At 34.8% G+C, this 19,655-nt stretch overlaps 2 protein-coding genes across 7 annotated transcripts in view; one reads left to right on the plus strand and one right to left on the minus strand.

Annotated features, from left to right (window-relative positions):
- The first annotated feature begins 112 nt into the window (after positions 1 to 112).
- Positions 113 to 10,970, plus strand: Tpr2 (Tetratricopeptide repeat protein 2). Of its 3 annotated transcripts, XR_015536203.1 has the most exons (12): positions 113 to 228; positions 2,113 to 2,201; positions 3,083 to 3,207; positions 3,619 to 3,807; positions 4,674 to 4,789; positions 5,303 to 5,456; positions 6,937 to 7,101; positions 7,180 to 7,345; positions 7,447 to 7,593; positions 8,017 to 8,166; positions 8,746 to 8,987; positions 9,713 to 10,970. XR_015536203.1 is itself a non-coding variant. In XM_022086560.2 (11 exons), the coding sequence occupies exons 1-11, from the start codon at positions 152 to 154 to the stop codon at positions 8,856 to 8,858; spliced, it is 1,491 nt and encodes a 496-aa protein (XP_021942252.1). In that variant the 5' UTR covers positions 113 to 151; the 3' UTR covers positions 8,859 to 10,970. The 3 variants fall into 3 exon arrangements, 2 of the variants coding, with proteins under 2 accessions (XP_021942252.1, XP_087209123.1); XM_022086560.2 differs by having other exon boundaries at positions 8,746 to 10,970; XM_087352997.1 differs by lacking the exon at positions 113 to 228 and adding an exon at positions 380 to 398 and having other exon boundaries at positions 8,746 to 10,970.
- A 1,266-nt stretch (positions 10,971 to 12,236) lies between these two features.
- Positions 12,237 to 19,655, minus strand: part of LOC110841243 (tyrosine-protein kinase transmembrane receptor Ror) — a 90,808-nt gene continuing 83,389 nt past the window's right edge. For 3 of the 4 annotated variants that reach the window (XM_022086605.2, XM_022086612.2, XM_022086620.2), the window contains 4 exons: positions 19,206 to 19,327; positions 17,500 to 17,673; positions 15,581 to 15,739; positions 12,237 to 14,852 (listed from right to left, as the gene is read on the minus strand). In XM_022086605.2, the coding sequence (XP_021942297.1) occupies positions 14,427 to 14,852; positions 15,581 to 15,739; positions 17,500 to 17,673; positions 19,206 to 19,327 (881 nt within the window). In that variant the 3' untranslated portion in view covers positions 12,237 to 14,426. The remainder of the gene's footprint in view (positions 14,853 to 15,580; positions 15,740 to 17,499; positions 17,674 to 19,205; positions 19,328 to 19,655) is intronic. The other variant, XR_015536201.1, reaches the window with a different exon arrangement.

Consider the following 19,655-nt stretch of genomic DNA (forward strand, 5'->3'; position numbering starts at 1 on the left):
TGCGCTACTGCTTACGCCAGAAATGTGCCAGTGAAGTTTACACGTGAACGGTACATAGGTGGCAGCAGTAGAATTAGGGGTAACACACTTTTAAGACGGTTCTTAATACGTATAACCATTCTAATCTAGCTGGCGATCCTTACATGCAAACATGGCTGATCCAGTCATTGAACTTGATATGGAAGTCACCGAAAATGTTGGCGAAATTATCACCGCAAGTGGGGAAGAGTGAGTTTTGTACATTGCTTTGTATTTCATTATTGACCATCATTATGGATCATAAATACGAGAGCGATTTTTGTCAGCTGATTGAAGTATGGTTGCCGGACTACTGAACAATGAGTAAAGATTCGGAAACTCGGAATTGCTATTAACATTTAATACATTAATTGAAACAGGTAGTTCATATAACAGAAATGTTACACTTACTATGCCAGAAAGATAATGGACCCCCATAAAACGGAAACTAGAGTAGAAAGAGAGGTGGTTAATACCAATTACAGAACTGTTTGTATTGTGATATTGACATAACTCTGTATGGGGCTTTGGTTTTCGAGATTAATAGTTTGTAGTGTAAATGTAGCTTTCAGTTTTTGTCAGTGAAGATTTTGCCTCCTAGTGCATGTTAAAGTGATGTATTAATTGATTTTTTTTATATATATTTTAGAAATTAGTCCCAGTTTTCAGAAATTACAAGCAGATATGAACCACATTATTAAGAAAAAACATGTAAATACAAAATTAGACTATCTCTTATATTCTACACTGTAGGAACTGGCACTGATAGTAAGTGAATTAATGAAAAATTGGGCAGAACAGAAACTTATGTGTGTTTTCAGATTTTCTTGTATTTTGAATATGAGAGGACATAAGAATAATTGCAATAATAATGTATTTCATTGAAGGAATAAAAGAGAAAGTGGGCTGTGAATTTAAAACATGTCACAAATATAATCCCCATTGTCTACAGCTACACCCTCCTTTTTAGTTCTGACATTGAATCCATTTTTTTTAAAATATTTGCCACACAAAATACATGCTGTTCTTTTTCCAGTGGACTGCTTTTGCCTCAAAAATTCCCGCAGAAATTCAAGCTTAAACTTAAAGTTGCAGATATAAAATAATTTTGAAAGATCAGTTCCTACCTGGGACATGGATTTTTCTCACCAGTACAGCATCTGTCTGAATTTGCCTTCCTGTTCAGTAGGCAGTGGTGCTCTTTCCCAGGTGGTAAAGAAGTTGGGCAATGAAACTTGCCACTTCTATGTGATGCATAAGTCTATAATGTGTGTCACTTCATCTTGTGTTTCTTGTGTAGGCACAGACAACTCTACCTTTACCAATATGATAAATTGCACACTGCATATATTGACTCCTGAATCAGCAACCTTTATTGGTGGGCTGTTTTGGACTCTTTAATTTCAGAAGAAGGGTTTCAAAAATGTCTTCCAAGGAGGAGCATAATAAAAAAGTTTAAAATGCCAGTCACCTAAATACTAGGTAAACTTTTCAAGCTCATACACTTTTCTTAAAATTACTCGATAAACACAAAAAATGTAACATTCTTTTCCTGAAAATAAAGTCATAGAATAAGGTTTCAAAGTACTGGATTTCTTTATTTAGAACCCTGTAAATGAGCTTTGAATATTTGTCCTTCCATTTGTCTTTGATCAGTTTTAGACATTAATATTTAGAAACTAAATGACTGTGAAATTTGACATGGATGCATACCATTGCATTATTATACTTTTAACTCTCTTTTATAAGAGCACCAACATGATGGCTTTACAGACTTTAGTTCACTGAAGAGTAACTATGGAGCAGTTTTGAGATTACTTAAGTTGCCTAGCTGCTTATGATGAAATTCCCCTTCCTTTACAGAACTCAGAGGCTTGCAACTGGACATCCTGAGTCAGATGAATCCAGTAACCTAGTACTGGTGCCTAGAATGCAGGGAATGTTCCCTTATGCCCCATTTATCTTAATGTTTCTTTGGCGTTGCATTTGAACACAGAGGCATCTTAACCTTTTATTATGAAGAAATGTACATATATTATAGTAATCATGGCTTGTATAATCAGATAGGATTACATCTCTGTTCTTTTATTTCAGACTGGCAGAGCTGAAGAAGGAAAGTGGAAATCATCTGTACAAAACTAAGAAATATCAACAAGCAATTCCATTCTATACAGAAGCCATTGGTATCTGTTATACAACATGTCATTTATAATTTTATTACTTATGTGCGTTTTTATGACTAGTTGTTTATTCCCTTTGATTGGTTTAATCCCAACAAATTTTATATTCCAACCCGTGGTAAATTCTGTGAACCACCAAAAGTGGGTTTTTTTTAAATTAAATGTTTTACTGTATAACACAGCAGCAGCAACAACCCAGAAGACAGAAATCTTCATACTCATCACTGTGAAAACCTCAAATCCTACAATGATATAAATATGTTTATATCGCCATATATAACAATAGGACCTTGCCTACATTTTATTAGCTGCAGGTTATGTGAAGAACTTCCTTGGAAATTTTTTTTGTTTAATTTGTAATAATAAGTTTGGGAAATCTAAGCCTAAATGAGAGGATATATTGAAGTAATAGGATATGAGGGAGTGGACTGGATTCATCTGGCTGAGGATTAGTGGCAGGCTCGTGTGAACATTGTAATGTACTTTTTGGTTGATCAGTCTAGCAGTTATTAGCTTCTCAGGAAGGTCTGTGCTCCATGGAGTTGGTTATATGCTGTATTGCAGCTTTCATGCATAGTATATGACAATTTATATGTGGGTAATATGTAAGTCCCAGAATCCCATAACAGTAAATGTTCATCGACCAACTAAACATGCTACCAGCCAATACTTGCTTATTATAGAGGTAGATGCTACCCGGTTGTTGCATAACAGCAGACTACATTAAACATTACATAAGCATACATTTTCACTTCTTGTTTGTATGTATACATCTTTCAGCCATCTGTTTTCTGATTAGTGTTTTGTGTTGTCTTGAACAATTACCATAAATAAATATTAACTTTACTGCAACAAACTCTGATGTTATTAGGAAACTGTTTCAGAGCTGTGTCCTGACTCATCAGCGTATTATGGAAATCGTTCTGCTTGCTACATGATGCTCCATCAGTATAAGGATGCTCTGGAGGATGCTAGAAAAGCAGTAGCTCTTGATAGAAGCTTTGTAAAGGTATACTAGTGCTACAGTTTGTTTTAGCCTTTATGTACATTTCCTGTGTCTTATTTTCTCAAATTAAATCCTTTCAGATTTGCATTATTGATGTGACAAGGATAGTTTTCATTAACCATTTCAGTGCATATTATTGAATATTGTGGTATGTTGGTTAGAGTGTATTCAGAATGTAACAGATTTGTATTTATGAACATCTTTGTAGCATTGGTAATACATATAGTAGAGGAAACCCAATACCCTTGTGAAATATAATACTGAACCTTTAAATAAAGAATTTCCAAATCCCAGAATATGGACTATAAAATTCTCTGAGTTTTTCTGCATGTAGATTTTACTGTCCTGGCCAATTATACAAATGTTATCAGTTCATTTCATGTAGGGTTGTTCAGTTACGTATATTTGTTTCAGGGATACATCCGAATTGCAAAATGTAGCTTGACTTTGGGTGATTTGTCAGCAGCAGGTAATGCAATTTCTACTGTAAAAGAACTTAGTCCAGATAACACAGCTATACAACCAGAGGTTCAGAAACTGGAGGTTGTTAGGAGGTTTGAGGAGGAAGGAAACAAGGCTTTCCAGAAACAGGACTACAGAAAGGTAATTAATTGCAATAAAGCTATACACTTACATTCTCAGAATGTGTATTTACCTGCAATTCAGTTTTTTTACCACGTTAATTTTCCTACCATTTCAGTGGTTTTAGTTCCTGCAAAATACGTTTAATTTCAGTTTCCTCTGTTTTGAAAATCACTGTGGACCAATTGTAAAAAAATGAAAAACCTAAAAAATCTGAGCTTGAAGACCTGGAAGAGATTGTGAAAGGATAATTTATAAACATCAAATCATCTAGTCTCTGAGTAAATTCATTTGTCTTTTGGGAGAAAGCATAGCATATCGCCAAAATATCAGAGATTGGTAATTTTAATGCATCTAGTGGGTGGATCATTGATTTTAATAAGAAACACAGTCTTATTCGTAGTTTATTCAACAATGTCGTCAGCAGCTCAGAGTATAGTGTCAGTTGATATGTTGATTTATTAATAATTCTTTGGAAAGGATATGGAAGGAAGTGGTCATGGTCTAATTGAAGGTACTAGCCAAGCATTTTCCTGGAAATACTGAAGAAAGCCATGAAATAAACCTCAGAATAGCTAGTCTCCAGGCCTAGATTTGAGTCGAGGACCTCGTTAATATGGGGGGAGAATGCTAACCACTCGGCTGTAACATTAAGTCTCAGATACTTAATACAGTTGAATACGAACACCTGCTTGTGCTGTGGATAAGAGGTGTCTACTTGTACAAAAGTAAAGTGCTGAGAACTTTTTATTATGTTACTGTTTGCATTTATAATCTTTACCCCTTTTTTGAGATGCTAAGTTAGGAAGAAGATTCATATTTTAGGTAAATATGATATGCATCTTGCTACAGTGCTGCTTGGTACTGAAATTAATGTTTGTCTGCAGGTTGTATTTTGTATGGATCGGATCCTTGAGCAGGTTCCGTGTACCAGATTCAAACTTAAGAAAGCTGAGTGTTTAGCGTTCCTTGGAAGGTATCAGGAAGCACAAGAAATTGCCAAGTAAGTTGTTAGTTTTATGTTAAATTTAAAGCTGGAATACTAGAATAGATCCAGCTTTGTTAATTCACCTTAATGTACCTAAAGGAATATAAATGACTGAAGTTCAGAATTTTGTATGTAATGAGCAATAAAAGTAGTTACTATCATTCTTAACTATATCGTTTTTATCTGATGGTACTTTTACTTCTGAATCTGAAGAGTACAGTGACATGGAATACTGTATGTAATTCCAAGAAAGAGAAGGTTGTGTAGACATGAGTGTAGTTTAATTATTGTGTTTCTTCCTAAACAGTCTTATTATATGTAAATGTGATTTGCATTTTACTTTATGTGGAAACCACGTAAGGACATGTGAGTTTATATAATACACACATTTTAGTCTTTGGTGCAGAGGAATGTCTTCCTTGTAGAAATTTGGTTTGAATCAAGTTAACGTATGTTCAAGAATTACAGTGTTTACATATCTTTGCTAATCAGTATAGTGTTGGTATGTTGTGCTTTATTTGGTTTCAGTGACATTCTTAATAATGACAAACAGAATGCAGATGCAGTTTATGTGCGTGGAATGTGTTTATATTACGAGGACAATGTGGAACGAGCCTTCAGCCACTTCCAACATGTTTTACGACTTGCGCCAGACCATCATAAGGCACTGGACATTTACAAGGTATGCTTAATTTTTTCTTGCTGTTATTCTTTTTTGACAAGGTCCGGTGGAGGGCTTTGGTTAATTCGGTGATGAACCTTTGGGTTCGGTAAGCCATCTAGTTGGTTTTTCTTTTGTAAAATGTTATGTGAAAGACACAGTGAAACCTATATAATAATTCATTCACCGTCCATACACAAACTTAAAATGTTGTTAAAATTTACTTAAAATTACATAAAATTACAACATTTTTTAGAATTAGATCTTGATACATTTCACATTTGACGACATGTTTCGGTGTATTACACCATCATCAGGTCAATCAATTTAAAAACTGTTTTAAAAGCTGTTGTACATCCTGCTCCGCGTATATTGATACGTTTGACTGTTTGGATTTTCTTCCTTTTAATGCTTGGATGTTTATATCGGGTTGTAAGTGATGCGTTGTACGTCCGATATTATGGGGCTGTAGATTGTAACTTGTTACAATCTACAGCCTCATAATACTACATAATGCTACTACCACCAAGATCTGCACCGGCGGCGGCTCCAGGCGGGCTCGCGCCCTGACCCTTCCGCGCACACTGCCGCGCCCTCCTACTCGCCGGGGCTTCAGCTTACACGCCTTTGCCTTCCGGCAACCCGATATAAACATCCAAGCATTAAAAGGAAGAAAATCCAAACAGTCAAACGTATCAATATACGCGGAGCAGGATGTACAACAGCTTTTAAAACAGTTTTTAAATTGATTGACCTGATGATGGTGTAATACACCGAAACATGTCGTCAAATGTGAAATGTATCAAGATCTAATTCTAAAAAATGTTGTAATTTTAAGTAAATTTTAACAACATTTTAAGTTTGTGTATGGACGGTGAATGAATTATTATATTGATTAAACACAAACATGACGCAGTTAAGATAAAAAAAAAAACAACAACAAACAGTGAAACCTATTTATCAGATGTCTAAATATTGTTAATTTTTAAGTTACTTTAGTGCTTTAACTAACTACACAGATTTTATAACTAATGATTCTCTTTGGTTGATTCATTGTACCAATTTTTTTGTTGGGCATTTTTTATTATCAGGGGTGTGTTTGATGTATGATGTTTGGAAAATTTTCTCTACTCCCATTTTCAAGTGTCATTATAATGACATATATTTTATTGCTATTTTCTTTAAGATCATTGGTGGTGATTGGAATTGAACCAAAGACCTGAATAATAGGCTAGTATACTAACTACTAGACCATACTCTTGATCTGGTGGTTCTTTTATAGATATACATGAATGACAGCACTAGATATTCTACCTAGAATGTGAGTTTTTTGTTCTGAAAAGTTACAGCTTTCACATAGGAGATTACTAAAAAATATTCTGTCATTATGTGTTCTGTAATTTCTTCATTAATAGTATCACATTTTGAGATAATGTAATTTATGTGTCTTTAAATCATACTTCATAGTATTAGAAACATGCCTGGTGTTTACATATTTCAGCGAGCAAAAGTGTTGAAACAGAAGAAGGAAGAAGGCAACGAAGTCTTCAAAGCGGGCAGATTCAGTGAAGCCTACAACCTCTATACTGAAGCATTGAAGATAGATCCACATAATAAGTTGACAAATGCCAAATTATTTTTCAACAGAGCAACAGTTTGTTCAAAGGTAGTATTTGAAATAGTGGAACTATTGATGAAAGTTATATTTTGTAGTGATCTATAATCTGTTATTTATTGTGTTCAGCTCGGTCGCCTTAATGAAGCAGTGGCTGACTGCTCATGTGCTTTGGAGTTGGATGAAAATTACCTTAAAGCATTATTGCGGAGAGCAAATTGTTATATGGAGCTGTGTGATTTTGATGAAGCTGTAAGAGATTATGAAAAAGCACTCAAAATGGATAAAAGTCGAGGTAACGTATGGATTCCGCATGTTCTTATCCTTTCAGTAAGCTGTATTGTGTTTTTATTTATACATTTATTTCTAGTCCTGATATATTTTCTATCTTTACAGAGAACAAAAGACTTCTGCAAGAGGCAAAACTGGCTTTAAAAAAATCAAAACGCAAGGATTATTACAAGATTTTAGGAGTCAACAAGAATGCTTCAACAGATGAAATTAAGAAAGCTTACAGAAAAAGGGCTCTTGTTCATCATCCTGGTTAGTTTGTAATGTATTTTTCTATCATATCAGTTTGGTCTTCTAACTTCATGTAATTATACATTGTGACATTTTACTGCTGTTTTAAATGTATTATAATGAATGTGAACTTAACAGTAGAAGTTTTAGGCAAACTTGCAGGAACAGATATCAGATTGCTTTGGTGATTATGTAGAAAAACAGATGATTTATCTGTTATTCCTTGTTCTTATGGAAATTTACGTAGAAGTTCCAGGCTTCCAATCGTAGTGTCCTGCATTCATTGATACAACATTCAGCCAAATAAAGGCTGTAATGGCTTTGTTTACATGATTTATTTCACTTTAAGTTAATTAAACTTTGTATTCTACCAGAAAACTGTGTATCATTGTAAGAAATAAAATCTGTTATACTGTTTGACTTTATGTATTATGATGATTTCAGACCGTCATGCAAATGCATCCGATGGAGAAAAGAAAGAACAGGAGAAGAAGTTCAAGGAAGTTGGGGAAGCATATGGAATACTGTCTGATCCTAAGAAGAGAGCACGTTATGACAATGGTCAAGATCTGGAAGATATGGAAGGCATGACTGGTAAGTAATATTCAATTAAAATGTGTACTGAGGATTCATTTAGTAGTAATTTTGGAGTTTGGTGCACATGGAATTAAATTGTTTGTTTATATAAGAACTCTCATATGAAGATGCCATTTTAATTTTTAAATTTATTGACTTGGTTGTATGGAATGTGATATTTTGAAATTTTTGTTTGTTAGGTTTATATTTTTGCCAGATTTAAATTTTCTTCCTAATTTAGTTTAGTCCACGAAGTGTAAGGTACTGAATGCGAAGTTGATTTTGAGCTTTATATAAAGCCGCTCTATTAAAAAAACTTGAAAAACTTTGCATTATTTTGAATGAGCTGCAGTAGGAATCTCAAAATAGAACATTTTATAAAATGGTGTGTACAATAAAATTATGTGTAAGAATGTAAACATATCACTCTACATTTATAAAATACCAGGTGTGTGTGTGTTTCCCACTTCCCAGTTACTTTGTTCATGAGATAATTTCATCTATATAAACTTAGTAGTTTGGTCTCATATATTCATGTCAGAAAGGCTGTATTAGAGGCCTCTGTATAGATCCATGTGTATGATTTTCTTTTTGCAGGTGACATTGATCCAAACAGTGTATTCCAAGCATTTTTTTCTGAACCTGGCGGAAGTCAGTTCAACTTCGCAAATGGCCCATTTCCTACTGGATTTACTTTCCAGTTTGGTTAAGAACATACCCCTGCGGTGGGGTGTTGCAACATTCCGCTGATTTTAAACATCCTATTGGTCCAGTGTCAAATGGTATCACTGTTTATTCCCTGTGATTCCAAGCCAAATAAATTAAGACCTAAGTGTATGGTAAGGCTCTTAAAAGTTGTGAACTTCTATGGTATTTATTGATTCATTGCCTTCAAATTGTTCTTTGGAAAAGTTACACATCTATAGTATAGCAGATAAAACTGAGTTTTATAGCAAAAATTAGTCATGCTCCTTACATTCAGATGTTGCACATGATTCCTGATTACCAATGACAGTATGGTATCTTATTTTCTTTCATTGGTTGGTGGCAAAAGAGACAAAATTATCTTAAAACCCTGCATACCATGTAGTGTATTGAAATGTAAAACGTGCATACAAACAAAACTGTTTACACTTTGAAGGACACTAATGTATTAATGGCATTAGTGTTTCCTTCAAAGTGTAAACAGTTTTGTTTGTATGCATGTTTTATAGACAAAATTACGATGTATTAGAACTTTGTGAAATTAAGTTTTCTATGCAGTTCTTCAGAAAATTAAATTTTGTCTCCTTGTACAGAAAATGTTATAATGTAATTAGTACATGAATCATAATTAATTCATCTGTCCCGCTGTTGGAATAGCCAAAGTTCGGGTATTGTTTGGTTGTTTATTTTCATAATTGTTGTGATACAGTTCTCTTTACTCTGTGCACATTGCATGTCACCTGGTTCTTGTGTGGCTAACTTGTTTTGCAGGTTGAATTTTGAATCTTGCATGAAGGCTTATCATTTTATGGCTATCCAAACTGGAGAGATATATACGTTTTGGATGGTAATGTTTCAGGAGATGGAGACCAGTTTCTTCCTTAACCTGTTGACGCGGAATTTTAAATACCCAGCATATACCGCTGTTGTGCTGTTCCGGCGGTAGTAATTTTTAAATGCCCGTTTAAATTTTGCTGTAAAATACGTTTTTTTCCATAACTTTTGAACTATATGAGATATAATTATGAATTTTTCACTGAAATCCTCTTAAAAGATGGTTTTGTAATCTTACCTTATAAGATGAGCTCTCTGTGTGTGACCAATGGGAGCAAATGGATCAGAAGTTGAGAACGGAGTGTACAGCAGCCGGTTGTTTGCATAATAAGATCTGATTGTAGGCTTTTGAACAATGCCCATCAACATAAATAGAGCTAAAACCACGTAAATTTCGTCTACTGTGACATCTTGCCACTTCCTAATCCTAGATCGAAATGTGAGAGGATGGGCACTTTAGAAATTTCTTGCTTAGCATATCTGTTGGTTTCATCTACAATGAGCTGCACAAGAGCTGTATCGAAAATGATTTCGAATGAACTCACGACATCTAGTCCAGCCGTGTCGAACCGAGGACCATATACATTACAAAATGCTTCTCTTGAAGCAGTAAATGAGTCTATATTTTCCCACATATACTTGCCGGAAACAATACCTGAATTTGCTTCTACAATTTCTTCCTGGCTTTCGCCACCACTATTGTCACTCTCATTATCACTAATCGCTAACGTTGCCGGTGTCACCAACTGTGTATATTCAACGTCTACACTCTCAGTGTCCGAGCTACTATAATTGTCACTTCCAATAATTCGTCTAGAAGTGCCCTTTGTTCAGCATCAAATAACACACGACTGCTTGAAGGGTTCTCCATTGTAAAACTGAGGCCAGTCGTCTATTTTTAGACTCCCAGGTAGTCGTTCAAGGGTTTGTCAACAAGGTTGCCGGATCTTCACACACAGAAAACTTTCCACAACGGAATGCTACAAACCTCATTGCGCTGGCATTAATCATTACAAAGTTATGAGCTGAAGAAATTAGGCTTAAAGCCGGGCGTAATATTACGCCCAGCCGCAATCCCGAGCATTTAAATGCCGGGCGTAATTTTACGCCTCTCGGCGGTGAGGAGTTAACATGACTCCTGCAATGTATTCAGAATGGCAAATTTGTGTTCCTCACTGTCAAAGTGTGGTGTGTCTTCTGATGACAGTATTTTTTAATAATTTCTGTAACACATCTTTGATGTATTCATTTCAGTGATAATGAATAAATATAATTTAAAAGATGCCTTGCTTGTCTTTTTAAAATTAAGATCAAGGAAGTGATCAATAAAATTAACATATGACTAATATCACATTCATTTACTTTTACATGTTTTATTATATATATATATATATATATATATGTGTGTGTGTGTGTGTGTGTGTGTGTGTGTGAATTGTATAAATTGACATACAAGTTTTCTATTGTAATGACATGTATATTAGTTATTATTTTATTGTACTGTAGTCTTTATACATCAGACTTTGGTGTTACAAATTTCCTTTTATTAGTGTACTTCTATAAAAGTCCAAGTTATGAAAATAAATATTTCCTGAGAAGATGAGCCCTTATATCTTGAATCTATAATATTGATTTCTGAAATGAGGTGGTTAAAACACTACAGCAAGGTGAATAAAACCATTGATTTTAGCACCCAATCTCAGCAATTTTTGTTACTAATGAGTGTCACAAAGCTATTAGAATGTGGTGAGAACTACTGATGGGAAATTGGTGTGACAGAAGTTATGTATTCATGAATTTCTTCAGTGCTGAAAGTTATAGTAATGTGTGTATATATGTGGTTTTATTATCAAACTGGCAGAGTGTCTGCAGTGTTATTGTTGGGAAATTCAACAGATGCTTATATTTCTCATCAATATATATTGCCTAAAAGCTTACCTTCAGCCTAAACATTCAGTACATATCATTGAATATCATTATCTTCAGTGTTATACCAATTTTCTTCACTGAGACTCAAACCCAGGATAGTTCAGGTTTTTTACCTTGGTACCTTTAATCTGCTCACAAAACAGTTTTGTTAGTTTTGTTCTTTGCACTGTTCTTTTATTATGCTTAATTTCTGAGCTGTAGAAACCATCTTTATTGGAACTTGAACCCAGAACAGTTTTTTTGGGTTGTCACCTCCATTTCTGTAATCTCTTTGAGGCAAACAACTTTAGTCTTGGCTGCATTCTTTTGTGCTTATTTTTGAGCAACATATTTTTGTACTCTTTTAATAAACAGGCACAGTATTGTGTGAAATAGAGTCTTTTAAATTTTGTAATTATTGGAAGAGGAGGGCAGGAAAGTTACTTCAATTTTAAGAGGAAGTGAGTGCCCTTGTTTTCTGTTTAGCAATATACATGTGTGTGCGCACACACATATATGCTGGACTTTTTTTTACATTCATATTAAAGAAGTATGGGAATACACCCTTCACTTCTTTTGAGCATTTTGGGAGGGGACAAAAATTGATGTTTGTTTATAGGCCAAAAATTAAGCAGTTTGGCTAAATTCATACATATTTAATCATCTTTATTCCTGGAATTTCAATCCAAAATATCTGTGATACATTTGTGTCTATTTTCATGTCCATTATTCATAAATTACCAACCAAAATAAAACACAAACATCAGTAGTGACTCAAGTATTCTTTAAATGAAGTTTTACATGAAACAATAATTGTAACATCAAGTGACATAGACAATTTGTTAGTTTTTATTAAACAGTCATTCATGCAGAGATGTTTGATGCATTTAAGTCTGAGGGTAGTGAATTCTGGCACAGAATCATGGATTATGTGTTTAGGCAAAATACTGGAAAGAGAATTGTTCTATATATTCTCAAATTTCCAAAACCTCTGACAATATATCTTTAATGAACTTGCAACATCATATTACAAATGTATGAGTACAGTTGTTTACTGACATTGGTAGTCCTTTTACATACTGTCCAGGAAACTCCAACATAAGGAAGTTCAATATTTGCCACTTATACATCAGTGTCTCTTTATAGGAAGAACTGTTAGTTCATTTATATTACAAAATTTTGAGCATGTGTTGTCAGCTTCTTAATGATTTTTCTTTCTGTGTGACTGAAGTACAGTTAATCTGTGACATTGTCAAAGAAGCTTCAACATAAATAAAAGGTCAGTATTTGTTATATGCATATCAGTGTTACTTCATAGGAAAACTTACTAAGTTTATTTTATAACACTGATCTTTTCCTTAACATCCATCCATCTTAAGTTACCATAAATAGTACATAATTTTCTGTTATCTGTGTAGCTGTATGAGCATAATAAAGTAACATGTTGGTACTTTATCATGTGTTAACATCTTAGCAGTTTCCATACTGGCAGTAGTTTAAATTTCTTTGTCTGTCTTATTTATTTATGTGTGTTTTTTAAAGTTATTGGGCCAACAGTTGACAGCAATAAAATTACACAAATGTGAAACATTTTTATCCTTAGATATTTACTAGCAATATGGCGAATATGTTGGACAGTTAGTAAATGCATCAATATGTTAATTACATGGATATACAGTGCTGGCACATTTCATTACATAGAACAAAGTTAATTGTAACTTTAATGTATTTCCAGCAGTATGACCAGAACTGTATGAAGAAGTGGCACAGGTTTTGTAAAATTTTCAAGCTATTTGAAATATTATTATAGGTGCACTGTCATGAAAATTAATGGCTGAGCAGAGCTATACAGTGAAATTAATTGTTATATCATTAGAATGGTCTGCAGTAGTCTTACAAATACAACTAGTTACTAGACATGGGTTTTATTAATTTTATTCCCACCTGTACATGAAACATAGAAGACTGAAGCATGTTTAAATGTTGAAATATGTTTACTTCACAGTACTGTACTGTCATTGCTCACCTTATGTCACAAGATAAACCGAAAATAGACAACTTTAAAAACAAAATATTTTTGATAATAATACCAGTATTGGCCATGGCTTCAGTTGTCATGGTATAAGTATATCCATACTATTAGTTCCTGAAACAAAGTGATGATATCTGTAGCTGAAATCAGTAGTTTTCTTCATTTTCTGTTCAAGGTTCCATCAGGAGATAGACTTAATAATGAGAACCACACAGCCTTTTTGCAGCAGAAAATTGTGTCAACTTTGCTGGAAGCCAAATAAAATCAAAATGTATATCCATTATAAACAAATTTTGCGACAAAAGGTGGAAATTACATAATTTAATTGAAAATTCTGTCTGGCAAATGAGATTACATCTACTTGTTTCTTGGACAATACAAAAAAGTAAATTGTCAGTACTTACTGTCCTTACATTGGGAGGGGTGGCAGATTTCCCAATTCCCATTTTATCTGGTCAGGTTTCCAAAATGCTGTGTGAACCAGGAATATGATGTTACTCCACAGATGAACACAGTCAATAAACATGTTTATTACATAATTTCCAGCATAAATTGCACTGAGAGACAAAGACTATGTTTATGAGAGCTCTCATTGTGGCTTATAAAGATAAGAACTTAAAATCGTTTCTCTGTTGCACTTAGTTAATTACTTATGAAATGTGATATGGCACAGTTCACACCTTCAGTATAAACTCTGAATATCTTTACATCTCACTCTGATTTGCAACACCACACACGGACATTTCATTCGACTAGGAATAGTGGGAGATGACAGCACTGTGGGGCTGATGACGGGTCATCAGTCTGGTAGTGGTTGCAAGTATTCACACCTTGATGCAGGAGGTATCTGTGGCAGCAAGTAGTTTTCACTGTCTAACAGTTCTACTGCTTTGGTGCTCAAGTTCAGTAATGGGAACACTCTGGGAGGTCTTGGTAGTGGATCTGATTCGAGGGTACACGAGAATGATGATGATAATGATGGTGATGCAAACTGCTGATGTGGTTGTGGTGGAAATAATGGCATTGGAGGTGGTAATGGCATTGATGTGTTGGTAGAAGACTCCTGTGCTTCTTCTTGGGCCTTCTTTAGACGGGCATAGATGTCTCCAAATCGAATTCGGTCTCTAGGTTCTGTTTTCCAACAGGAACGCATGAGATCCCAAATGACCTGAGGACAATCCTCTGGAGGGATCAGCATAATTCCTTGTAGAATAAGCTTCACTACCTACAAAGAAAATATTTGAACTACACATTGGGTTTAGATTACCTTAAAACTGTTCAGAATTTTGTATTCTTGGATATGAATGAAATGCAGTTGTTCATTTTGTATGTTTTTCAACAAATTGGATGCAAGTGAAAATATTGCAGACAAACCATAGTGTTACATTTCTGTGATCTTAAATTTCTGCCTGTGATCTAACAAGTAACAATCAAGGAAGTGAGATCATGAAAAACACATTTTTCCACAAAGTAAGGAATTATTTTTTTGTTTTGTTAAAACAAGTATAATCTAACATTTGTTATAAGATTAGGCTTGCTTCATTGTTCTGAAATAATTCTTTTGAAACCTTTTTGATGATGTCAGTACCATTTGCAGACTGCATTTCTCATTTTCTCACCACTTCCTGAAATACAATTTTAAGATAAAAATAGGAAAAATGTTGAGTACCTTTCTCAGCTGTAATATAACATTTTTATACAAATTCATATGATTCAAACAAGTAGGCAGCACCATGCAGACCAACAAAAATGCATTTTCTTAGCTGAGTGAATGAAGTCAAATGTTGCAGCAAATGGAGAAGACTATTATTTATGTGGATTGAAGTCAAATGTCACACTCTATGGCAATGGAGGCCTGTTCAATTTCAGACACACCCATGTCAACCTGTGAGCCTGACTTTGCTTATGCAGTGAAAGATGTGAGTCACAAACTCTCTGCAAGAATCAAGTTACCTCTTCATTTGACTGGCCATAGTATGGTTGCTTTCCCAGACTGTATATCTCCCAGAGGACGACCCCATATGACCATACATCAGATTCTAGGGTAAACCGCCCATACATGACACTTTCAGGTGACATCCATCTGACAGGCAGCAACCGGGAACCGCCAATCTGAACCAAAACCACAGATCCAATTACTTTAACATTGCTTTTGTTTTATACTGCCATAGCTGACTGAAATATGATATTAACAGCCCATGATTATAGAAAATAATGTATGCAGGATTTAATTTAGCAATGTTTAGAGATTCACACAATATTATACTACATAGATTCACAAATCAGTTGTGCTACTGACATAATATCATACAAGCTTGGTTTGGCTAGCAAGATGTACTGGTAAGAAGAGACAACTACATTATTTTGTAGAAAAAGTTACTTTCTGAATCTAAATGCAAGAAACTTACTAAGTTACAACTTTTTTCCTTTCATTAAGAGTCCAATTTTCAAACCTCCCCTTCACTGTACAGTAATAAAAAAGAAGTCCTTCGATATAAAGTGTAATATCTCATTTAATTTGAGATGTAAAATAATGGGTTTTGTTATGAAATATTCAGTAACTCACAAAGTTTTAATTCCTTGTCTGTTTTACATGTGTACATACATGTTCAGGAGAAAATCCAGTGGATAACCATTCAACACAATCTCTCATATACATGTGGAAATCAGTCTCAAGTGTTAAATCAATTGTTTACTTTCCCACAAATTGAAGACATTGAAAGTGAAAATTAAACTTTCCAACAGGAAGGGATCTCTCCTCATTTCAGCCATAAGGTTCAACATGCTCTGAATCCTAGGTTTTCTAATCAGTGGAAAGAACGGACTGATAACCTAACCTCCAAGAACACTAGATTTTTAACCACTTTAATTTTCAAGTGGAGATATGTGAAAAGAATTGCCTATGCTGAGAAAGTCCCTGATTTATGTCACCTGTGAGAGAGATCTTCAAAAATAGTCACAAATAAACTGGGAATAGGACATTATAATTTTGAACAAGTGCAGAATTTTAATTACCTGGGTTCACAGATTAATATTATAAACTCAGTAAGTAATGAAATTAAAGCACATATTGTGAATGGTAATAGCGGTTATTATGCCTATCAGAATTTAATGAAGTCTAGAATATTGGGGAGGCAACATAAACTGAGAATCTATAAACTTCTGATAAGACCAGTAGCATGGACATTAACTAGCTCTGATGAGCAACAACTTAGAATATTTGAACATAAAATATTACGAAAAATCTATGGTCCAATACAGAATAGTGATGGCTCCTGGAGAATTAGGATGAATCATGAACTAGATTGTATCATACAGGGAGCAGATATCGTGAGGCTGATCAAAAGCAAAAGGTTAGCCTGGCTTGGCCATGTTGCAAGAATGGAAGGAAACAGGGTAACTAGAAGAGTGATGGAATGGAGACCGATGGGAAGAAGGATGAGAGGGAGACCACAGAATCGATGGATAGATGACGTGGAGGAGGATGTGAGGACGATGGGAGTGAGGGGACGGAGAAGAATTGTGAATGATAGGACAAAATGGAAAAAACTCGTCGAACAAGCTAAGACCCACATAGGGTTATAAGGCTACAAGAAGAAGAAGAAGTGAGAGAGATCTTATTCTGCTGTAGTAACAGTTATTCCATACATGCTTTGTGTTACCTGAGACAAAATAAAATTTCACTTTGATATCTAGAGCTAGAAACGATGCTCATACCAAGACTTATTATGGACGTGAGAAAACTTTGAGAGGTGCTTATATTCTTTCATATTTCAAGAGTTATTGCATCTTGAATATCAAAATTGAAGGGACCGTACAAAATGAAGATAATTGTGATGTCTGTCTGTGCTCTGAAAGTGGGGAATACAAACCTTATAGTAGTCACATGTGTAAACATCCCGGCTCATGCCAAAGTCTGCAATCTTTACGGATAGCCCTGCACCCACCAGACAATTCCGGCATGCCAGGTCACGATGAACGAAGCGCTGTGCTGCCAGGTACTGCATACCCGACGAGATCTGCAAAGCTACTGACAGCAGTGACTCCTGTAGCATAGACAAACAGACAAATCTCAACTTTCCAGAATTTTAAGTGAACTTCCAGTGTGAATAAAGAAATCGTAATATTTACGATACTGTATATCTCTTTTGCAAAAAAAGTAATAAACTAAGAAATTGCTTTACACATTTTTCTTTTCCGAAATCACCACAGAGTGCGTTACCCTACAGCCTGTGTAAATTCTGTGAATGATATTTTGTCGTTTGTTTTCCTCTCATGCATTGCCGCCATTACACTGTACAAACAACTAACTAACTTAAGTAAGACGTAGCCTAAACTAAGAACTTTTAACTAAAATACTGTAATATTACCTACGGAGTAGAATAAGTTTGATTAAAAAACGAGAAATTTAAGGATCTGGATACTAGTTTATAGCTGAATAATCATTTGTACACGTGGTGTGAAGGAAATTTCACTACTAGCAATTAGATTCTTGTTTAAAGTTTCTGTTTTGAAGTGTGCTGTTGAACTGATCAGATAATGTGTTCACAGTCATGAATAGCAAATGAAGAGGAACTCGATCTGACAATTCCTTTTAGAATCTATAATTTGCCTTATGCTATAAGACACTTCTGAAACGTGAATGAATACATTTGAAACTGTTCCTTTAGTAGACAGGCACATTAGATATGTTCTACTGTGATTTCTGTGGAAGGTAGTTAAAGCAATTACAATTAATTTTTCTTAAGAGTGCTATTCAGTTTTTGGATTATCTGTGCAGGAAAAATACAACTGCTCAGCAGCTAATTTTCATGAAATATACATGGTGCGTATTATCTCTTTGAAGTTGAAACCCATCTAAATAATATTTAAGAATGCAGTCAGCACCAGAAAAAAATGCACATCTGCATTAGAAAGATCAACTGGTTAATGCTGTTCAAATAAATAATCTCTTTTTACATTGATTGCCATGCAAGACACATAAATACAAAATTCAGCACTTTTGCTAATTACTACACCTACATAGTGTAAAACTATGGGCGTGTTCTATTTTGCGCATAATTTTCGATAAGTATATAAATCGGTTCGCAGTGGCCGCGCGGTCTGAGGCGTTGGCCTTGTGCTTCTTGGTCGCTGAGACCGTGTAAAACTGCACACATGAAACCGAAATTTGTCTGCTGACAACTGATCCTGTCCTTTTTATTCACGACAACATTCACTCATCACAAATCGAAACTGTGTGCTGTTATTAGAAGTAGGCCTACATGTGTTTCCGTAATACTTTCTTTGTGAATCCGTAAACCACACTGGTCTTGATGTTCATTTTATGCAAACCAAAACTAACCACGAAAAGAATGAATTATTTCGTACCATATATTCGTTTTACGACGATTAATGTAGTTTGTTAATGACAGTCTAAACGAAAACCGTTCAACAGTTTCGGAGTGAAATTCGCATATGTACACTACTCCACATTCTGACTTCATTTTATTCAGCTATTCTACTATTTAACATGACTCCCACTCCCAGTATAGTAATTAATACTGAAAATTCACCTCTTAAGAATACATTGACGTACTTTTGTAAGAGGCGCGAGACCGGGGACGGGTTTCCAAAGCTGTCGGCTGTTGCTTCGGAGAACTTCTGCCAGATCACCGTGTGGCATAAACTCGAACACCATCCAGGGACTGTTTCCCGCGTCTGTAACACCAACATGGTATTTGATTAACTGCGCCAACAATGTTTCTACTATAGTACTTACTTCTCTGCAAGACAAAAAGAAGGCATTTAGTTTTTGTATAGACTGTAATACAACATACCCAAAAAAACATGTCTGCATTGTCATATAAATCATGCAAATAACAGACATAAAGACAGTAAAATTTGTTAACTAATCTCTTTGTGCTCTTCCTGCCTGCCTAAACGGAAATCGAGTTATGACGGGAGACAACCGTTAGGATGAAATTCCACTGCTAAGAAGTTAGGTTAGCACCGCTCTTTATAAAATATTATTAGAACGATGCAGTCA

Source organism: Zootermopsis nevadensis, unplaced genomic scaffold (assembly GCF_977971745.1).
Source record: "Zootermopsis nevadensis isolate Lab colony 2312 unplaced genomic scaffold, Znev_1.0 Znev_ptg000021l, whole genome shotgun sequence".
Taxonomy (NCBI): domain Eukaryota; kingdom Metazoa; phylum Arthropoda; class Insecta; order Blattodea; family Termopsidae; genus Zootermopsis; species Zootermopsis nevadensis.

Excerpts from the sequence above, each read along its gene's own strand:
- Tpr2 (XM_022086560.2), top strand. The coding sequence starts at position 152 with ATGGCTGATCCAGTCATTGAACTTGATATGGAAGTCACCGAAAATGTT. Across the intron at positions 5,457-6,936 it reads AGGCACTGGACATTTACAAG|CGAGCAAAAGTGTTGAAACA; the intron begins GTATGCTTAATT and ends TACATATTTCAG. Across the intron at positions 7,594-8,016 it reads GGCTCTTGTTCATCATCCTG|ACCGTCATGCAAATGCATCC; the intron begins GTTAGTTTGTAA and ends TGATGATTTCAG.